Genomic DNA, 21,655 nt, shown 5'->3' on the forward strand with positions numbered 1-21,655 from the left:
TCTCTCTCACACACACACACACACACACACGGAACAGCAGTGACGGTAAGTGTTACTCAACCTTTTCTCGCATTTTCACAAACTTCTCGTATGACGGGTCATATCACTCGGTTGATGTTCTGTTTTGTGTTTCGTGCCCATCATCCCGTTTCAGGCTCAGGTGTTTTGGGATAGTGTTGAGTTAGTGAGATCTGGATTACACGAAATGTACATTTTGCTGACGAGAACCAGTTACAGAGTCTAATATGAATGTTTTCTGTATCATGATAATCTGAAAGCTGTATCACGACTTTCCTTTTGAGATATAAAACCTGTAAATAACTTTTTTCTGTATTGATAATAACGATTCACCTTTTAGCCTCATGCAGAAGTGTAAATATAACTCTAGTAACAGCTTTTGCATTAGTCAGGTGTTCATTCATAACTAGAGGAAGGAGTTCAGAACTAGAGATGAGTGCTTTGGGTTTGTTTTGAACAGATCAGCTGAAGTAACCCTGAAGGACAGACATGCTCTCTTACAGCAGTGAGACAGACTAATGCATCAGATGAGATGAGATGAGATGTCTTCATGTGACCTGGTCCTGGTTGAGATCATAGATGATGAATAGATGCATTGTATAAAAGTGTTTGTGAAAGCATTACAGATTGAGATGGATTGAATGTTTATTACTCGTTGGTTTGCAGATACTTTTTATCCACAGCAATTAACCTGAGATAGATCTAATTGTGCATTCTGTTATTTTTCTGCACAGTGACTCAGATCACAAGAATGTGCGGTTAGTTATCTGCTCTGTTTGAAGACTAGGGCACGTAATGAGAGTTAAACATTGACTGGCTAGGAAACGGTAGAATGTAGAAAACAGGCAAATTTGTAAAATGTCTCGGTGTCGTCTTGATGAGCTGTATCTGTTTGACTGAAGGCACCATGACAGACCCGATTCTCAGAGTCAGAAACAGCCAGACACTTCAAGCTCTGCTGTGTTTTTGGCATCAGTTCGTGAAGCTCAGGTGTGGGAATGTCTGTCCCTGTGTTCCTCTCAGAAATGAGTACAGTAGTCTTGATCCAAACATGACTCCTGTCATGACGGCGATGTGGAGTGTGTTTAGGATTGCGGCACAGATGTCAAATCCAATACAACCAAAGTCTTAAAACCCTTCACATCACACCTTATGACATCTGGCTGTGTCTTTTGGCTTGGATCTCTTGTTTTAGATGGTGTTGAATCTGTCGACTAGCATGTTTTGCTGGAGAATCTCTTCAGGATGAGGTCATCGCACGACTATTGGCCTCAAGCACAACAGATGCAACAGATTCACTCATTGGCCGTCATGATTTATGTCAGCACTGCAGGATTATAAAATCTCAGGATGGCAGCTCTCTTCTCGCACCATTGCCACGCGACAGGAGCATTAATCGGGAACACCTGCTGGCGCAATCAGGAAATTCTGCAAAGGCTAGACTCGGAGCGTCCTCCGAAGGATGCGGTCTTTGAATTGGGACACAGCAACTGTTGGTGCGAATGCAACCCTTTAAATGGTACTGGGAAATAGTTTGCGCAAAATCGTCCCAGTACTTTAGTACTGTACATTTAGTTCTGGAACTAAAGCGGTGCGAAAGGCCCTATTGTGCTTACTTTCACATGTGGATGGGAACAATGTAGTGATCAAAACAAATGAAAACTTTCTTATATTTGAGCTTGTCTAGATCCCAGCTCTGCTCACTCTGGGATGCTTTGTGCACACTACTGAGGGAGGAACATCTCAGTATCCACGATCAAAACACTCTCTTCCTTTTACTCATATTTGTCTACGAGCAGAAGTGCCTTTAGACCAATAGGTGTTTAAGTTCACGAGAAACATTAAAGCGTGGCCAAATGTTTGACTGTGTGTGTTTGTTAGTCTAAATAGTTGTTGTAGTCATATTTAGGTCATTCCATGTCAAATCAACCAAATTTCAGAAACTAACCAACATTTGGTTTTCGACCACTGAAAATGGGTAATGTGCAACAATCTGGACATGGAGCGGCATTGAGAACCACATATCTCTGGGACTGAATGATGTAGGAAAATGCCTCGAAAATGAAGATTCCAAAGGAAAAGTTTATTAGGAACTAGAATCTAAAATCATATTGCAGTATATTTAATACTACTTGACTTATAGGCACGCAAACTTTGGAAAAATAATATTTATGGCCATACTGAAATTCCAATATCTCTGTAACTGAACCAAACAGGGCCTTAAAAATGAAAAAGCCAAAAGGAAAGTTTGTTAAGACCCAATATCTAAAAGGGCATTAAGATATATTTAATACTTCTTGAGTTACAGGCCTGCAAACTTTGGAGAAAAGATTTGAAAGTGCTCTTTCCCCATTTTTGAATGGTCACCACCATTGGCATATAATGCAACACAGATCATTAAAGTCAACAGATTTTACTAACAGACCTACCAATCTCTGTGTGAAAGCAACATTATGATGCTGCCATCTTTCTAAAGTCATTTTTACACCTCTGTAATCTGGCTCTGAATCTCAGGTGAAAATTGTCATTTTGATCCCCCTCTACAAAACTGTGTGTTACTCAGTAAATATCCATCCATGCCATTTAATATTTTGGTTTTCATCACTTTACATGTTTATCATTCTTCAGAAAAAATATGAGCAAAATCAAAAATTTGAGCGGGGGACCTCTGGTTGATTTGACACAGAATGGCCCATTTATAGTTGGAGACAGATGAGCTGAATCTTCTGTACAGATGCACCCATCAGCGTGTGAGGGCAGGTTCTGAACTGCGGCTCGCTTGTTTTTCAGGAGAGCATGTCTTAACGCAGAGGATCCAGACTCTTCCAGACTCACTCACCCGCTGAAGGTAAAGACATCATGTCCACCGCACTCAAACAAGTGTTTAACAAAGACAAGACGTTCCGGCCCAAGCGTAAGTTCGAGCCGGGCACGCAGCGCTTCGATCTGCACAAGCGGGCGCAGGCGTCTCTGAGCTCGGGGCTGGATCTGAGAGCGGCGGTGAAGCTGCCTCAGGGCGAGGATCTGAACGACTGGGTGGCCGTGCACGTGGTGGACTTCTTCAACCGCATCAACCTCATCTACGGCACGGTGTGCGAGTTCTGCACGGATAAGAGCTGTCCGGTGATGTCCGGCGGCCCGCGCTACGAGTACCGATGGCAGGACGAGCACAAGTACAAGAAGCCCACGCCGCTGCCGGCACCGCAGTACATGAACCTGCTGATGGACTGGATAGAGATGCAGATCAATAACGAGGACATCTTCCCCACCAGCATCGGTGAGTGTTTCTCTGTTCCATCAGCATCTCTGAAATATTATAAATGTAGTTTTTGACTATATTTGATATGAATATTATTGTTGCTGAAATTGCAACGTTTAAGTCAAGTCAAGTCAAGCCACCTTTATTTGTAGAGCTTTATACAATACAGATTGTGTTAAAGCAGGTTTACAGTATTAAACAGAAAAATAATGTGCTGATAATGCAAGTGCATTATCAATAGGACAATAGAAAATGGTCAGTTTTTCAGTTAAAGTCAGTTCATTGATGATTCGGTGATTCATCATCCAGTTCAGCTCTCTTCCAATAGTCTCTGTGCAATCAAGCCGACAATATTGCCAGAAATTAAGTGTTCTCCTCTGGCCAGACCAAACCAGCATAATTCCAGGCTGCAGCACAGGTCAGATTGTGCAGAGGACTCGTCTGGTTCTCGTGGTCTCGTGCTGATGGTGGTCGAGGTGACGAGGTCTTCACTGGGGATCTGTAGCTGGGGCTCATCTAGTTGTCCTGGTCTCCGCTGTCTTTCAGGGCTGTAGAGGTCCTCTCTAGGTGCTGATCCACCATCTGGTCTGAATACAGACTGGATCCGGGTGACTGCAGTGACCATCTGATCTGGATACAGACTGGATCTGGTGGCAACAGTGACCTCGAGTTGGAATAAGAGAGAAACAGACTAATATTAGCGTAGATGCCATTCTTCTAGCGATGTAGCGAGTACATCGGGTGTTATGGGAAGTGTTCCCGGTTCCGGTTGACCTAATTAATGCAGCCTAACAATCCTTTAACGGATTTCTAATATTCAAATCTGTTAGTGTGTTATGTATAAGCCAGGTTAAAGAGATGGGTCTTAATCTAGATTTAAACTGCAAGAATGTCTAAAAATAAAAGGATTTCAAAAGTGCTGCAAAAGTGTTTTAGTGATCATTTCATACCCTGGCAAAAGTGAGCAAAATCGTTGGTCTTTAGCTGTAGTTCTGGGGATTCTCTCACGGGAAAGATTTTAAAAGTGTTGCATTTGTAACAAACTTTATATTTGCAAAGTTTTATGAAGCCGTTTGTATGAATGCCTGTGCTGCACGTCAGTTGTCTTCTGGATTTTTCTAGACAGCGTGTCTACACTGGTTGATCAGCGCATGTCTAAATCACTCCCAGAAACTCATCGTCTTATAATTTTCTGCCTGGTGATGGATTTATTACATTTCGATGCATCTTTGGTTGTTAATTGTAATGATCTCTTGTCTTTTTGGACCATTAATCTTCAACTCCTCTGTAAACACCACAGGTGTCATGATGGTTGCAGAACAGATCAGAACTCAACAAAACAAAACAGATCCTCATTTCAAGTGATTTTCACTTTGATTTGTATGTGACCAGTTGTCTTGAGTTGTTAAGAATTAGTCCATTCATTTCCATTGAGTTTTCCAATGCCTTTCTTTGCACTTAGTGACCCTGTCTGGTGTAACCCTCCATGAGATCATATACACACACAGAAAACCCACCGCTGTCGTTCCTGTGGGTCGTTCATAGGCATGGGACGATAACCGGTTTCAAGGTGTACCGCGGTTTGGAAAAGTCAAGTTTCAAAACCACTATAATTTTTCGTTATACCGTTCCTGCGGTATGCACAGTTTTTTTTAACGTGTCCTCAAAGACGGAAAGTGCAGGACTCCCTCTGTTGTGTGCAGCGAAGAGCGACCCCTCGGCCCCTCCTAGCGGACTCTGGAAATCAAAATAAAACTAGTGATAACAAGGCGCTCTGATTGTTTTTGTTGTAGAATACGATAGGGGATATATTCACACGTTATAGAAATGAAAATGATGGTGTATAAAATTGACAAGATAAAAAATAGACGATAAAGAATTAACTTGACGGAGCTCAAACTCAAACCACACAGCAGCAACTCTCCTGTTATTCTTGTGATGGAGAGGCTACATTTTCAGTAGCCAGTACTGCAGTCTTTAGTGTCACATGATCCTTCAAAAATTGTCCTTCAAAAATACATCTGTTCAAAATCACGACATTTATAAAAACATTTTTTAAAAACGTTGCCACTGTTTGAGTGTTGTACGGAGAGACTGCATGCGTGTGTGTGTGTGTGTGTGTGAGACACTCGTGCTTTCTCTTTCCTTACGCGTGTATGCGCTCACATCCTCGTACCTCACCGCTCCAAACTTAATCCGGGAAAGGTGAGCATTCCTGCATCATAACTTGGACTGAAAGATGAATGTGTAGAAAGCGAACATGTCTCCAAAAACCTTGTTGAGCTGCAGGTTTAGGCTCACTTAAGTGACTGCACTTAATTTAGAAGAATTTAATTATTTAGCCTGACATGTTTACTGTTCCAAAAATGTTCTATATGTTTCTTAAAAATAAAATATATTGTGTTCAGTGGGGGGAAAAAAGTTGTCCAGACATTTAAAAATAACATATTTTAGAGCTGTAATCGCAATATCGTGATATCGTGAAACCGTGATATTTTTGTCTAAGGTTATCATACCGTCAGAATCTCACACCGGCCCATGCCTAGTCGTTCATCACAGAGGGCAGAAGGTCTCGTTCACTGGAACACAATCACCGACATGCTGTCAATAATTCAAGGCCATCAGGTGCCCAGAAGACACATCAGCTGTCATTGTAACCGAACCCTGTTGTGATCCGCAGCGGCCTGAAATACTGAAACACAGCACTCTCCACTCCTCACAGCTCAGGGTTAATGTGCTTTACTGACACGACAGATATTCGTACTTTCAGATTGATAAACAAGTTATACAGATAACTTGTAAATCAGATTGAAAATGTAAATCAATTCCCATTAATAAATAAAAGAGAAAACAATGCAGTGTATAGTTGAAGGTAAAATCCATAATGTTAAATGAAGATAAGAATAAAAGGAATCCTACTAATAAAAGAAGTGCTGGTGTGATGTAATGTGATGTGTAAATGTGATGTAGACAGGGTTTCGCACAGACACGCGTGTGCGTTGTGTTCACCTCATGAGAACTGCATTAAAGGGGTCATATGATGCTGCTATGCGTGAGATGGAAATGTTACGCCCCTCACCATACTGTGATGATGCCCTGTCCGGCCGGAGCGACGAGACAAACACATTAAAACCCATTATAAACCAGGCATTAGTTGCATCCAGTGGGGACATAATTACTGATTATAATGACTTATACTGTCTTTTTTACGCATTGCGTTGCATCGCGCAGCGTAAACATAAAACCATGTCTGCATTTGTGATCGGAGAAATGACAACCAACAAGTGCTACTCTACACTGCTCAAAACTTGCGTTTGAATCATCAGTGGCAAATCCTTTAAATGAAAACTAACTTACAGACTGTGAGTCAGAACAGCCGGCATTGTAGTCTACTCTCCCAGAATCAGTTCTGGAACAGTGTTGTGGAACAGAGGCATGGGCTTGAGAACGGCACGGCCGGCAGATTCGACAGTGTTGTACGGAGAGACTGCGTGTGTGTGTGTGTGTGTGTGAGACACTCGTGCTTTCTCTTTCCTTACGCGTGTATGCGCTCACATCCTCGTACCTCACCGCTCCAAACTTAATCCGGGAAAGGTGAACATTCCTGCATCATAACTTGGACTGAAAGATGAATGTGTAGAAAGCGAACATGTCTCCAAAAACCTTGTTGAGCTGCAGGTTTAGGCTCACTTAAGTGACTGCACTTAATTTAGAAGAATTTAATTATTTAGCCTGACATGTTTACTGTTCCAAAAATGTTCTATATGTTTCTTAAAAATAAAATATATTGTGTTCAGTGGGGGGAAAAAAGTTGTCCAGACATTTAAAAATAACATATTTTAGAGCTGTAATCGCAATATCGTGAAACCGTGATATTTTTGTCTAAGGTTATCATACCATCAGAATCTCACACCGGCCCATGCCTAGTCGTTCATCACAGAGGGCAGAAGGTCTCGTTCACTGGAACACAATCACCGACATGCTGTCAATAATTCAAGGCCATCAGGTGCCCAGAAGACACATCAGCTGTCATTGTAACCGAACCCTGTTGTGATCCGCAGCGGCCTGAAATACTGAAACACAGCACTCTCCACTCCTCACAGCTCAGGGTTAATGTGCTTTACTGACACGACAGATATTCGTACTTTCAGATTGATAAACAAGTTATACAGATAACTTGTAAATCAGATTGAAAATGTAAATCAATTCCCATTAATAAATAAAAGAGAAAACAATGCAGTGTATAGTTGAAGGTAAAATCCATAATGTTAAATGAAGATAAGAATAAAAGGAATCCTACTAATAAAAGAAGTGCTGGTGTGATGTAATGTGATGTGTAAATGTGATGTAGACAGGGTTTCGCACAGACACGCGTGTGCGTTGTGTTCACCTCATGAGAACTGCATTAAAGGGGTCATATGATGCTGCTATGCGTGAGATGGAAATGTTACGCCCCTCACCATACTGTGATGATGCCCTGTCCGGCCGGAGCGACGAGACAAACACATTAAAACCCATTATAAACCAGGCATTAGTTGCATCCAGTGGGGACATAATTACTGATTATAATGACTTATACTGTCTTTTTTGCGCATTGCGTTGCATCGCGCAGCGTAAACATAAAACCATGTCTGCATTTGTGATCGGAGAAATGACAACCAACAAGTGCTACTCTACACTGCTCAAAACTTGCGTTTGAATCATCAGTGGCAAATCCTTTAAATGAAAACTAACTTACAGACTGTGAGTCAGAACAGCCGGCATTGTAGTCTACTCTCCCAGAATCAGTTCTGGAACAGTGTTGTGGAACAGAGGCATGGGCTTGAGAACGGCACGGCCGGCAGATTCGACGAAGGAGCGGCAACCACATGTGACGACCCCGGGCTGGACTCCGCTTCGTCCACGGTGAAAGCCGATCTGGCGCTCCACAGTGAAAGTTGATGTATTTCCTCAGAGACCAGCACGGATCAGCTCTAGGCATGACGAAGCGGATATCGTCCTCTTTTGGAAGACCAAACAAAGTAGTTTCGCTTTCACAACGAAACACACAGCGTCTTCACAACATGACGGCGGCAACAATACTACAGCGAGAATAAAAGTTACGCCTTCTTTCTTTGCGTGAACATTTGGGCGGCGTTATGCAAATCTTCCCACATAGTGAGGTAGACATGTGGGGGGGAAGGCTTGCGGCAACCACATGTGACGACCCCGGGCTGGACTCTGCTTCGTCCACGGTGAAAGCCGATCCGGCGCTCCACAGTGAAAGTTGATGTATTTCCTCAGAGACCAGCACGGATCAGCTCCAGGCATGACAAAGCGGATATCGTCCTCTTTTGGAAGACCAAACAAAGGAGTTTCGCTTTCACAACGAAACACACAGCGTCTTCACAACATGACGGCGGCAACAATACTACAGCGAGAATAAAAGTTACGCCTTCTTTCTTTGCGTGAACATTTGGGCGGCGTTATGCAAATCTTCCCACATAGTGAGGTAGATATGTGGGGGGGTGTTAGAACGAGCCGTTTTAGGTAGGCGTGGCTGACTCTTAACTTTTATAAAGAATACCTCTTTGGATTTGAGACTTTAGTCTTTGCAACTTTACAGATCTTCTTTATGCACCAAGAGCTTGTAGCACTCCAAAGAGAAAGGAACAATTGAAATCGCATCATATGACCCCTTTAAGATCCACTTGCAGAAGCTGATTTGTTGTGTTCCTGTGGATCTGTAGAATATTTTTGCAGAATTTTTCTAATTGGTGAATTCTTGATTTTGTTTGTCAGTGGACTTCACCAGACAGGACAATCCGCTCAATCACTGATTCGATGATTTTCACAGATTCTAATCAGATCTCTATGGGACGTTGTGGTTTGATGGCATCTCTCTCACTTCTGTGTTAAAATGTACTTAGCATGTGATGTTTGGACCTGTTGTAGGTAGTGCATTATACTGTAACGAGTGAGTTATCGGTTTAGTTCCTAATGGTTGTCTTCTGATTTGTTAAAGAGTGTTTGGAAATGAGAATTTTAAGTTATCCATGGACAGTTTTTTTACAGTTTGTTCCAGCTGTTTGTTTGTATTGACTGATTTCTCGGTTATTGTCAGTTGATTTTGAATATATTGTGCTTTTTGTGTTGATTTAATGATTCACAGTAAAGCGGTGGATCTCTATTATTCGGGTTTCCATGTTTCTGCACTGTAGCTCTGGGACGCTGATGCTGGAATATATGTGGGACGCATTTAAAAGGTCTGTTTGTGATGCGAGTACTTCTTTATGGAGTTTAAGCCAGATCCGATACGGGCCAGTGTTGGTAATAAACAATAAACCTCTAAATATTGATTAGTTGTTTCTTGTGTTGGATCTAAACTTTGCAGGAAGAAAGGATCAGGATTGAGTGCCTGATCTAAACTGACTGTGAGCCGAACAACGGGTTGAAATAAAATCCTGAGTAGTCGGACCGTGTGAAGCGCTGTCTTTGGCCCTAAACCCAGATTATGTTGTTAGGTGTCCAATAGAAACCGGTCGTGTTCATAATTAGCACTTCTGTCTAGAATTATCAGTGCTGTGAATCAAACTCTACTTCAGAATGCGAAGGTTCATCGAGCTGCAGCATATAAATGTGCACAGTACTGTGTTTTTCAGGCCGTATTCTGAGCAGATTAAGAGGTCTGACGACCTACAGTAACCAACCCACCCTCCCCAACCGATCACATGACTGAGAGCCTAAACCGGTCAGCAGCTCGGCTTATCCTGCGCTGACTAGGCTTTCAGACAGTCTTATGAAGATATCATCAAGCTGTGGATAATTAAATTACACAGCCGTAACTCACTATAAAACAGCGAGCAATGCGTCACGCCATCATCTGTACAGATACTGTACAGCAGCTTTAACCTGACTAATATCATGCTCAGTAAGTCATTCTGAGTCTTTAGTTTTTGACTCCAGTACTGAAGACTATATGGCTTGAAACGTGAAATCTGTGGTTATTCAGTGAAATGAGCTGTTTACGGCTGAAAGAATCATGAGAACTCAGAGGTTCAGGAGGAAAATGGACCTGAAAGCTTGATGAAATACGTTTCCCTGTTCTTCAGAGCGCTGAACAGCTTGCTCTGCTTCTGTGGTCCAGAGTAAAGTGAGTCTGAAGTCTCATTGATTCATAAGAGCTGCTGATCTGTGATCTGAATGCTGCTCGACAGTTTGAAAACAAGGAGCGTTTCATTCGGCCATGAGCAGAACATAATGAGCTTTTGTTAGGAAACAAAGGCACTAATTCAGTGTCACAAACACACAAACTCATGTCCGCTTACACAACAGCCACATGTACAGTCTTTCACTTTCTTTTGACACAACCAGTATTGTATAAAGCGCTTTATAAATAAAGGTGACTTGACTTGTGAGCCGAACTAGTGAAGGTTCAGATGATGTTTGTATTTAATTCCTGTGACTGTTAAACTAGTCCTCTGGTTATGAGAGGTGTCTGCTCCACATCTTCATCCTCTGCCACTTCCTCTCTTTTTTTCTACATTCATTCTTCCTCTTTGTGTTTTGGTCTTTCAGGAATTCCCTTCCCAAAGAACTTCATCCAGATCTGTAAGAAGATCCTGTGCCGTCTTTTCCGTGTGTTCGTGCACGTCTACATCCATCACTTCGACCGGATCCTCCTGATGGGAGCCGAAGCGCACGTCAACACCTGCTACAAGCACTTCTACTACTTCTCCACCGAACTCAACCTGATAGAGCGCAAAGAACTGGAGCCGCTGGTGAGAACAGAACCAGACTCTCACGTCTGCTTAAAGTCCATGGCATAGATATAATAAAGCATCATTTCATTATTCAGTTAGAAATGAATCTTCTGCAATAGATTCAGCTGGATAAAACCTTCCTGAATTCATGAATAATTGCTGATGAGCGAAAGCTAATTTTTTCATCATGTTCTTGATGCTGATTATTTTACAGTTGAAGTATTGAGGGTGAGTGTGAGTGAGTGCGTGAGTGAGTGAGTGAGTGAGTGAGTGTGAGTGAGTGAGTGAGTGTGCGTGCATGAGTGTGTGTGAGTGTGAGTGTGTGTGCGTGAGTGAGTGTGAGTGCGTGCGTGAGTGTGCGTGCATGAGTGTGAGTGTGTGTGCGTGCGTGAGTGAGTGTGTGTGCGCGTGCGTGAGTGTGCGTGCGTGAGTGTGTGTGAGTGTGAGTGAGTGTGCGTGCATGAGTGAGTGTGAGTGCGTGCGCATGCGTGAGTGTGAGTGCATGAGTGAGTGTGCGTGCGTGAGTGAGTGTGAGAGTGTGTGTGCGTGAGTGTGTGTGTGCGTGAGTGTGAGTGCGTGCGTGCGTGAGTGTGTGTGCGTGAGTGTGAGTGAGTGTGCGTGCATGTGAGTGTGTGAGTGCGTGAGTGTGTGTGTGAGTGAGTGTGCGTGAGTGTGTGTGAGTGCGTGAGAGTGAGTGTGTGAGTGTGTGAGTGTGCGTGCGTGAGTGAGTGTGAGTGCGTGCATGCGTGAGTGTGTGTGCGTGAGTGTGAGTGAGTGTGCGTGTGAGAGTGTGTGAGTGTGAGTGCGTGCGTGTGTGAGTGTGAGTGAGTGTGCGTGCATGAGTGCGTGTGAGTGAGTGAGTGTGTGTGAGTCGTGTGAGTGTGTGTGCGTGAGTGAGTGTGCGTGCGTGCGTGAGTGTGTGTGTGTGCGTGAGTGAGTGTGTGTGCCTGAGTGTGAGTGAGTGAGTGCATGAGTGAGTGTGTGTGCGTGAGTGAGTGTGCGTGCGTGCGTGAGTGTGTGTGTGTGCGTGAGTGAGTGTGTGTGCCTGAGTGTGAGTGAGTGAGTGCATGAGTGAGTGTGTGTGCGTGAGTGAGTGTGCGTGCGTGAGTGTGAGAGTGCGTGCGTGAGTGTGAGTGCGTGCGTGCGTGCGTGAGTGTGAGCGCGTGCGTGCGTGAGTGTGTGTGCGTGCATGAGAGCGTGAGTGTGAGTGTGTGAGTGCGTGTGAGATATTGTGTGTGTGTGTGTGTGAGATATAGCACTAATGTAATTCTCTCTCTCTGGGGATTTCAGAAAGAAATGACCTCTAGAATGTGTTTGTGAGCACCGGCGTCTGGACCGTTTCCAAACACTCACACCTGAGAGGCTTTTCTCAGGAGCTTTAATCCGTGAACTGGACGTTGCCGTGGAGATGAGGTCCCAGAGCCTGGTGACATCATCACTGAACCACACTGAACTGTAAGGATGAGGCTGAGAGACTGACAGTGAGCGCCATCTAGCGGCGAGGCGTGTTACTCACACTGAGCTAACAGAGCAATCAGAGGACTAATGTTTCATTCAGCCATCTGCTCAAATCCACACCAAGACGTGGACACCTTCATTTAACGTTCAGCTCTGTGAGGTTTGGATGAGCTGCTTTCATTCATCTCCATGTTGCTTTATTTCTGTTTGTGCTGCTCTGAAATGAAGGGTTAGTTTTAGTCACTGGATCATTTGATGATAAATCTGATGCTCAGTTCAGCCACGGACAGTAATTCTGTGAACTGGTCGTCAGTATTCATTGGCCAACCACAGTCTGACAGTGTGTTCATCTTAGTTTGAGGAGAAGTGAAACGGTCACACAGTGTCTGTCGGATCTGCACTGATTCTGTTCAAATCTCTCATTTGCAATAAAACCACTAATATCATTTGTTTAATTGGTGTTGTGTGAGTTCCACTTTTAAGCTCTCGTCCAACTTTTTTTTGTTTGAAACGTGACCCTGTAAATTTCATAATGCAATAAAGAATATTTTGATTGTATTTAACTGTATCGCTCCCAACATTTATGAGAACATGTAGCTGAAATATTTGATTGTAATACTTCTACGTGTCCTTGCACTGATATCTCTGTCTCTGCATTCAGTGCAGCAACACAAAGCATCTCTAGTCGACCTGAAAAACCCTAACTTTCAGTCTATAAGCTCTTTATCAGCGGCACTTACCTTGATTACATGAACCTGCAAGTCAGCGTAATAGAAGCTGGAGTTTCTTCAACTGGATTAGGCCCTGAGTGATTTGACGGGTGTTTCTGCTGTCTTTAATCTCAGGTTTGTGAGCGGAGGCTGATATAAGAGCCAGCGATCGCGTCTGCATCTCAGTGCTGCGCTGGAGCTCCTGACGAAGACTCTTGTGCTGTTCATTCTTCATCATGACACCGACTCACTTAGATTTCACTGCTCAGGCAATCCTAATCATTAGTCACATTGTTTTTCTCCTCAAGCTTTCTCTCTCAGGTCTGTGCTAGAGCGTGAGGGCCGCAGGCTTCATCATGGGTGAGAAACCGTCCTCGTCCGGGCCGCCGCTGTGTGTGCAGCTCTTCTCCGCCGTGGCTCTGGTGTGTTTCGGTCTCTACTGCATCGTCAGAGGAGTCTCCTTCGGCCTCTTCAACTGGTGGTACATTCTGGGCGCCGCCTCCCTGCTGGCCACCGGCTTCGCTGCCTTCCGCGTCTACGAGGTGTGTGTGATCATGACACAGAGGGAGCCGGCCGAGGGAGAGCCGTGAGGAACGACCCGTGTGTCCTGCTCAGGACCCGTCTTCATGTGGCGTGAATGAATACATTACAGCTGCAGACTGACAGAATCCATGAAGACAACAGCGTCTGATCTTTATGGGGTGGTGAAATGGACAAAAGACAAATGTCCTGTTGATCTTTTACCAAAACTAATGCTAATTTTTTTTTAATCCTGGGGAAAAACACATGCGGATGACACTTGTGTTGTCAGCAGAATTGATTTGCTTGAGAGTCACCTGAAGCTGAAGATTAGGGGAAGTTTCCTGATTTAACGCAAGATTCATTAGAGCCAAATTACACTATCATTAGAATGCTTTTTCTGTAAAGATGCTTTGAAACCATCTGTATTGTGAAAAGCACTTTACAAATAAAGGTGAAACTGATTTTAGTCAGCATGCTCATACTGTGACTGGAGATGATCTTAGTGTTACAATGAGACAGAATGTGGATAAAATCAGAGGTCGATTAAAAACATGTGACTTATCAGTGGAAAATGTACTCTTATTTGTCTGTAATGCAGCTCTAGTTTGTTTCGTGTGCTAAGAAACCGTTATAAATTGTTTTATTTGGCTACAAAACTAGAAGCTTTTCCAGAGGTTTTGTGGGCTCGTTCGTTTCCATTACAGGTCTATTTTGCACAAAGCAGTATGTACATGTAGAAACAAGCTGGCGCGCAGTATCTAAGACAGGCTTTTTATTAAAAACAATGAAATATACATAGGTCACACATCTGTCAGTATCTCCAGTCATCATCTCACACAACATAAAAGAAATATGATCCGGTAGCCATTTACTAATGAAACACAACGTGTGTAAAACTGAATCTTGCTCAGAGGATCTAATTAAGCGTTCGTTAAGCACTCTGAGATTTGTACAGTAGCAGCGAAGCGTCAGCCGGCTTCCTCTGCAGAACAGTCAATGCCGGCGTATGTGAACTTCTCATAGAGCGTCGTGTTGACGTACGTCTGGAGAGAACGAGAGGAGAGCGTTTACAGCAAAACAATATGCAGTTGAAATCCGTCAGAGCACTTCGACTGGAAGACAAATAATGCTCCATCTCTGGATCTCATACCTTCCTCTCTTCCAGCATACGATTGAGTGACATCAAGATCTGAGCGAATGAAGGTCTCTCGTAAGGTTTCTCCTTCCAGCACTGCTTCATCAGCTCATACCTGCAGAGACAGAGAAGCAGACTCATCTCCACTCTATCATCCGCAGATGGACACAGGTGTTTGAGACTTACACCTCGTCGTCACAGTTGAGCGGCTTCTCCAGCCGATAGCCCTGCGGGAGTTTCTCGTACAGCTGCGCGCACGTCATACCGCAATATGGCGTTCCACCTGCCAATCAAAGCCACCAAATCACATCATGCAAGTAAAGAAACAGATATTATCAGACCTTGAACTCTGACTGCATTGATTGTGTGACAGACCTAAGCTGACCACCTCCCAGAGCAAGACGCCATACGACCACCTGAGCAGAGAGACACGGTTACTCTCAGCACAAAACACACACACTCTCTCTCTCTCTCTCTCTCTCTCTCTCTCTCTCTCTCTCTCTCTCTCTCTCTCTCTCTCTCTCTCTCTCTCTCTCTCTCTCTCTCTCTCTCTCTCTCTCTCTCTCTCTCTCTCTCTCTCTCTCTCTCTCTCTCTCTCTCTCTCTCTCTCTCTCTCTCTCTCTCTCTCTCTCTCTCTCTCTCTCTCTCTCTCTCTCTCTCTCTCTCTCTCTCTCTCTCTCTCTCTCTCTCTCTCTCTCTCTCTCTCTCTCTCTCTCTCTCTCTCTCTCTCTCTCTCTCTCTCTCTCTCTCTCTCTCTCTCTCTCTCTCTCTCTCTCTCTCTCTCTCTCTCTCTCTCTCTCTCTCTCTCTCTCTCTCTCTCTCTCTCTCTCTCTCTCTCTCTCTCTCTCTCTCTCTCTCTCTCTCTCTCTCTCTCTCTCTCTCTCTCTCTCTCTCTCTCTCTCTCTCTCTCTCTCTCTCTCTCTCTCTCTCTCTCTCTCTCTCTCTCTCTCTCTCTCTCTCTCTCTCTCTCTCTCTCTCTCTCTCTCTCTCTCTCTCTCTCTCTCTCTCTCTCTCTCTCTCTCTCTCTCTCTCTCACACACACACACTCTCTCTCTCACACACACACTCACACACACACACTCTCTCACACACACACACACACACACTCTTTCGCACTCACACACACACACACACACACACACTCTCTCTCTCACACACACACACACAAACACACACAGACTCTTACACGTCACTGTTGGTGGTGTAAACGCTGTAGTTGAGAGATTCGATGGCCATCCATCTCACTGGCAGACGCCCCTGCAGAGAAACACGCATGTTAAAATCACGCATGTTCAGTAACGCATGACAAGAACAGCGGCCTTCGGATCATTACCATGGTCTTCTTCACGTAAACCTCCTGACCTCGGGACAGGCCGAAATCAGCGATCTTTGCCTCAAAGCTTTCTCCCACCAGGATGTTTCTGGCTGCTAGATCTCTGTGGATAAACTGCAAAAGAAAAATATTCATGGAGAAGCAGATAGTCATTGTTTCTGTGAGTGTTATTCACGTTTTACAGCCTTTAATCTGGAGGTAATTAATTGTGCTGTGGTGCAAAGCTGTAGCCAGCAAGCCTCCGGTCAACGGTCCTGAGAGCTCGAGCCACTATACGCCACACCGCCTCCATGTAACGTTACTGTGACTGAAACAAACTCACATATCGACTAGAGTGCGCATGATTTCATTCTGTCCGAAGAAAGAAAAAGTCGAGAGAGACGTGAAACAAGCACAGCTTCAGCATGCAGGAAATCACTCAAGAACCAACACTGAACACGACTTGATCTGAATAATCACACTGTTGTCTTGTAGAGCTGCTTTACTATGGAATGCCAATCCTGCCATAATTAGAAAGAAATAAAGAAATGTACAAAGAAATGTAAAAAAGCAAAAATGTATAATTATTTATAATTGTATTTCCTTATGTATTTTTCCATTGTTTTCCACATTTATTTATTTCCACTTTTATTTATTTCCACATTTATTTATATCCAGAATCAGGTAAAACAAAAGGTGTCCATGGGAACGGAGCTAGTGAAACACACGCCATGCACTGAACATACAAGCATCATGCTCATCCAAACAGCGCCTGTCCTGTGCCCTCAGCTATTTGAGCTAACTGCATTTTTTAATGTAACTTCCAAAAACAACATTGACAGCATCAGAAACAAACCCCTAAACTGACGTCCAGGGGCATTTTTTAAAAACCGTATTAAATGTATGCATCATGAATATGGAATGCCACGGTCTTAATTCCAATCGATAAATTCAGTTAAAATAATAAAGGGCTGTTACTAGTAAAAATCCAATCAGTGTCAACAAAAGCCATCAGAGCCATCATTACTGAATGCATTTACACTGCAATTAGCCTACAAATGCATACAATGTTATGAAATTAATTTTTTTAATTTTGAAGGCAGAAACAAGTCAATATGTCAATCAATTAAATGATACGTTTAATATGAAGCTAAAACAGACTAGGGATGTGCATCTCATGACTGAGGCCGATACGATACGCATCTCGATGCATAGCCAACGATACGATACATTAAAGCTACATATGAAGCAGCTACCGATACGATACACCCGTCACGATGCAGTGCGATCCGATTCCGATTCGATTCAACACAATGCAATTCGATGCAATATGATGCAATGGAGAAAATATGATCACTTTTAATGCCTCGAGGCCTGTTTAAGCTAACCAAGTTAACCAAATAAGCCAGGCTTATTTCAATTAGTCTGACTCATTCTCAAATGATTTGGTTCCATAAAGCAAACTTAACATAGGCCTAGATCAAGCTTAGTCACTGTGGCAACTTATGCTGGGAAACTGACCTGGTCTAAAGCAGGCTAACTGTCCGGCTAAGCTCAGCTCCTCTACTGACCAACAGCAACACAATGATATTACCACTCTCTCACATTCTATTATTTTTACCAAGTTAACCAAATAAGCCAGGCTTATTTCAGTTAGTCTGACTCATTCTCAAATGATTTGGTTCCATAAAGCAAACTTAACATAGGCCTAGATTAAAGCTTAGTCACTGTGGCAACTTATGCTGGGAAACTGACCTGGTCTCTGAGTTTAGTAATTAGTACTGTGTCTAGCTTACATTTGATTTACATATTACAAGTCCACTTACAGTTACTGCTATCATAAAAATACACTTTATATGTAGGTTTTAAATTCTACAAAAGACACAATTAATATCCAAAAACAAATTTTTTTGCAAAATGTATATTTTACTCGGAAATTATTGCACTCCTATTCGATTGTGCTCTGTCTGTTTAGTGCGCATGCGTGCATCAGCGCTCGTTCACTCCTGACAGCACAATGGATTTGTTTGCATGACTTTCTCACATTTACAGATGAAGAATATACCTGTGGCATGCCAGTTATGCACTGAGGAAAACACAACGTCTCAGATGCATTAAACAGCACAGATATATTCGCTGTTTGTCATGCTGGATAGATTTGATCCATGATCGACATTAACGTCTGCTTAAGAATAAGCGTGCACAAATTAGTGAGACTGTGTGAATTTCATTTGTCGTTAATGGAACCGCTTTAGCCCCGATTGATTAGTTAGGTTATTTCAAGTCAGGTTTTGGACTTTAATCCCAGTTTTTCCTCGGGTCCCTGTGGTGTTGTGATACACATATTCACACAGCAGCGGTGATGAGAGCGCGCTTGAGAAACAGTTTAGAGAGGAGAAATCAATCTGCATATACAATATTGGTCACTTTCTAAACAATAAAAGTATAGCGCATCCACTAGTAATTATTAATATCCAAAAACAAATTTTTTTGCAAAATGTATATTTTACTCGGAAATTATTGCACTCCTATTCGATTGTGCTCTGTCTGTTTAGTGCGCATGCGTGCATCAGCGCTCGTTCACTCCTGACAGCACAATGGATTTGTTTGCATGACTTTCTCACATTTACAGATGAAGAATATACCTGTGGCATGCCAGTTATGCACTGAGGAAAACACAACGTCTCAGATGCATTAAACAGCACAGATATATTCGCTGTTTGTCATGCTGGATAGATTTGATCCATGATCGACATTAACGTCTGCTTAAGAATAAGCGTGCACAAATTAGTGAGACTGTGTGAATTTCATTTGTCGTTAATGGAACCGCTTTAGCCCCGATTGATTAGTTAGGTTATTTCAAGTCAGGTTTTGGACTTTAATCCCAGTTTTTCCTCGGGTCCCTGTGGTGTTGTGATACACATATTCACACAGCAGCGGTGATGAGAGCGCGCTTGAGAAACAGTTTAGAGAGGAGAAATCAATCTGCATATACAATATTGGTCACTTTCTAAACAATAAAAGTATAGCGCATCCACTAGTAATTATATATAAATGAATCGGTTTTTACCGATGCAAATATGTTAGAAACGATGCATCGCGATATAAATGACAACTTGTAGCCGATGCACACTTTTTAAACCGATGCATCACATCGTTAACTTTTTATGGCGATGCACCGAGCGAATCTTCCCATCCCTAAAACAGACACTAGGTGGCGGCAAGTCACTGTCTTAACGAGCGAGTTCAATCCATTCAACTGATTCCTTCAAATAGGTTACGCTGATTCCGAAAACACCACTACTTGTTGCCGCGGTTCAGTGGATTTGTTTCTGTGATAATTATATGTAGGCCTAATGTGTTATTAGCGGGGTGCGAGGCCCTGTGCGAAGTTGATGTGCGGGGCCCTCTGCAACTGTGTGTGTGTGTGTGTGTGTGTGTGTGTGTGTGTGTGTGTGTGTGTGTGTGTGTGTGTATGAGGGGGGTTGCTATAGTAATGAATGCAACTTTAACACGCATCTGATCAACTGTGATGCCGTACACACTGACATGCTTGCGCACGAATCACTGTCACGCACACGCTCATAAGAATTATAAGATCTACTTCATAATAATAATAATAAAGCAATTAAATAAGTAAATAACAATGCTAAAATAAGTTCTAGGTTTGTAGTTGTGAAGAGTAAAATAATATTTTATTTTCAAATGTGCACATTCACTCGTAAAACTCGAAAACGTCTCTCCGTTATACGTCTATTCACACCGCGCACATGTATGTTGCTCTGCATAAAACTAGGCTACCCAAACAATGGGTTATGTCATGTCTGACCCAGGAGCTGGGAAGCACAAAAAGTACCCAAACACAGAAAAATATAATCCCCCCAAAAATTACCCAAATGGCTCAACCCAGCATTTGGGCAGAAAAAATAAGGATTTTTAGAGCGTAAATCTAAATGTTGATCTAAATTCTGTAAATACATATGTTAAATCTTATGTTAAATATACAAATAAATATGAATGTTAGCCTATAAATAGGCCATATATTTAAAATATATTTTAAATATGTAATGTTATATTTTAGCCTAAATGTTAGATCTAAATGTGAGAACATCCAAATTTATAGGCTACTGCTTGGCATAATGTTGGCCGGCCGCATATCACGTTAGCCTTATCAGAGTCGTTGAAAACAGAGATTCACACTAAATGAAACCAAATAGCCTAATCCAAGGTCAAGGTCAAGGTCAAGTTTATTTATATAGCCCTTTAAAACAACATAAATGCTGACCAAAGTGCTGCACAACATACGAGACAAAAACATCCTCATACAATACAATTTAAATATTAATAAAATAAATCAAAAGAAAACAGAACAAAAATTAATAAAGTTAAACAAAACAAAACATTACCATGCAAAATAAAACAAAATTAAAGCTAAAATATTATCAAATTAAGCATATGTCTGAGAAAAAAACATGTTTTAAGAGAAGATTTAAATGTGGATAGAGTAGGGGATAGTCTAATAGACAATGGTAGGGAATTCCAGAGCTTTGGACCAAGAACTGAGAAAGCCCTGTCACTTTTGGATTTAAGTCGAGATTTTGGAATTTAATAACATCTGCGTGGAAGATCTAAGTGTTCTCTCAGGAGAGTAGGAATGGAGAAGATCTGAAATATAAGTAGAGGCAAGACCATGAAGTGATTTATATACAAATACTAAAACCTTAAAATCAACTCTGAATTGAACAGGTAACCAATGAAGTGATGCTAACACAGGTGTGATATGTTCTCTCTTATTTGTTCCTGTTAAAAAACAAGCCGCGGCGTTCTGTACTAGTTGCAAGCGCGAGAACTGATTTATTCCAGCATATAGAGCGTTACAATAGTCCAACCTGGTTGAGATGAATGCATGAATAACGGTCTCCAAATCACTAAAGCGCAGAATATTTTAAGCTTGCGAAGTCCCCTAAGCTGCAGAAAACTGGCTCTAACTACAGAATTGATTTGTTTGTCAAATTTTAACTCCGGGTCAAGGGTAACTCCCAGATTTTTAACTTTATCGCGGATGTTTTCTTGAAGGGGGCCCAGGGTAGAACTTAGATTATTTAAAAGGTGTGAAGGGCCAAACAATATAACTTCAGTCTTTTTCTGATTTAGTTGAAGGAAATTATTGTTTAAATTACTATCGCTTCAACGAGCGAAGTAAGTTGAAGTTCACCCCGCACTGAGACGAACGGCGACGCCGCAACAGTCGCTCATTGGACAATATTACTGGAATAATGCCCGGTTAAGCAGTCGTAGTTGATCGTGTAAGCCACGCAATGCAAGCACCACGGTGGACATAACGTGAGCGACGAAGAATCCCTAGATCAGCACACCACATTTAAAGGATTTGCAGCTGATGATTCAAATGCAAGTTTTTTGAGCAGTGTAGAGTAGCACTTGTTGTTTGTCATTTCTCCGATCACAAATGCAGACAGGGTTTTATGTTTACGCGGCGCG

At 42.6% G+C, this 21,655-nt stretch overlaps 2 protein-coding genes across 2 annotated transcripts in view; one reads left to right on the top strand and one right to left on the bottom strand.

Moving 5' to 3' along the window:
- The first annotated feature begins 9 nt into the window (after window positions 1-9).
- LOC107563392 (MOB kinase activator 3B-like) lies at window positions 10-13,019 on the top strand. The gene is made up of 4 exons (XM_016248251.1): window positions 10-45; window positions 2,809-3,295; window positions 10,835-11,037; window positions 12,310-13,019. Exons 2-4 carry the CDS (start codon window positions 2,878-2,880, stop codon window positions 12,337-12,339), a joined length of 651 nt encoding a protein of 216 aa, XP_016103737.1. The 5' UTR covers window positions 10-45; window positions 2,809-2,877; the 3' UTR covers window positions 12,340-13,019.
- Window positions 13,020-14,466: 1,447 nt separating this feature from the next.
- Window positions 14,467-21,655, bottom strand: part of tek (TEK tyrosine kinase, endothelial) — a 30,178-nt gene continuing 22,989 nt past the window's right edge. Inside the window, exons 18-23 of the mRNA XM_016248253.1 lie at window positions 16,178-16,291; window positions 16,031-16,101; window positions 15,220-15,260; window positions 15,031-15,127; window positions 14,860-14,959; window positions 14,467-14,752 (exon numbers count right to left, since the gene is read on the bottom strand). Of these exons, the coding sequence (XP_016103739.1) occupies window positions 14,678-14,752; window positions 14,860-14,959; window positions 15,031-15,127; window positions 15,220-15,260; window positions 16,031-16,101; window positions 16,178-16,291 (498 nt within the window). The 3' untranslated portion in view covers window positions 14,467-14,677. The remainder of the gene's footprint in view (window positions 14,753-14,859; window positions 14,960-15,030; window positions 15,128-15,219; window positions 15,261-16,030; window positions 16,102-16,177; window positions 16,292-21,655) is intronic.

Source organism: Sinocyclocheilus grahami, unplaced genomic scaffold (genome assembly GCF_001515645.1).
Source record: "Sinocyclocheilus grahami isolate Dianchi unplaced genomic scaffold, SAMN03320097.WGS_v1.1 scaffold872.1, whole genome shotgun sequence".
Classification (NCBI taxonomy): Eukaryota; Metazoa; Chordata; class Actinopteri; order Cypriniformes; family Cyprinidae; genus Sinocyclocheilus; species Sinocyclocheilus grahami.

Bases quoted from the DNA above. Each gene is read 5' to 3' on its own strand.
- LOC107563392 (XM_016248251.1), top strand. From the start codon at position 2,878: ATGTCCACCGCACTCAAACAAGTGTTTAACAAAGACAAGACGTTCCGG. The intron at 3,296-10,834 runs GTGAGTGTTTCT...TTGGTCTTTCAG, and splicing joins CATCTTCCCCACCAGCATCG to GAATTCCCTTCCCAAAGAAC. The intron at 11,038-12,309 runs GTGAGAACAGAA...TGGGGATTTCAG, and splicing joins GCAAAGAACTGGAGCCGCTG to AAAGAAATGACCTCTAGAAT.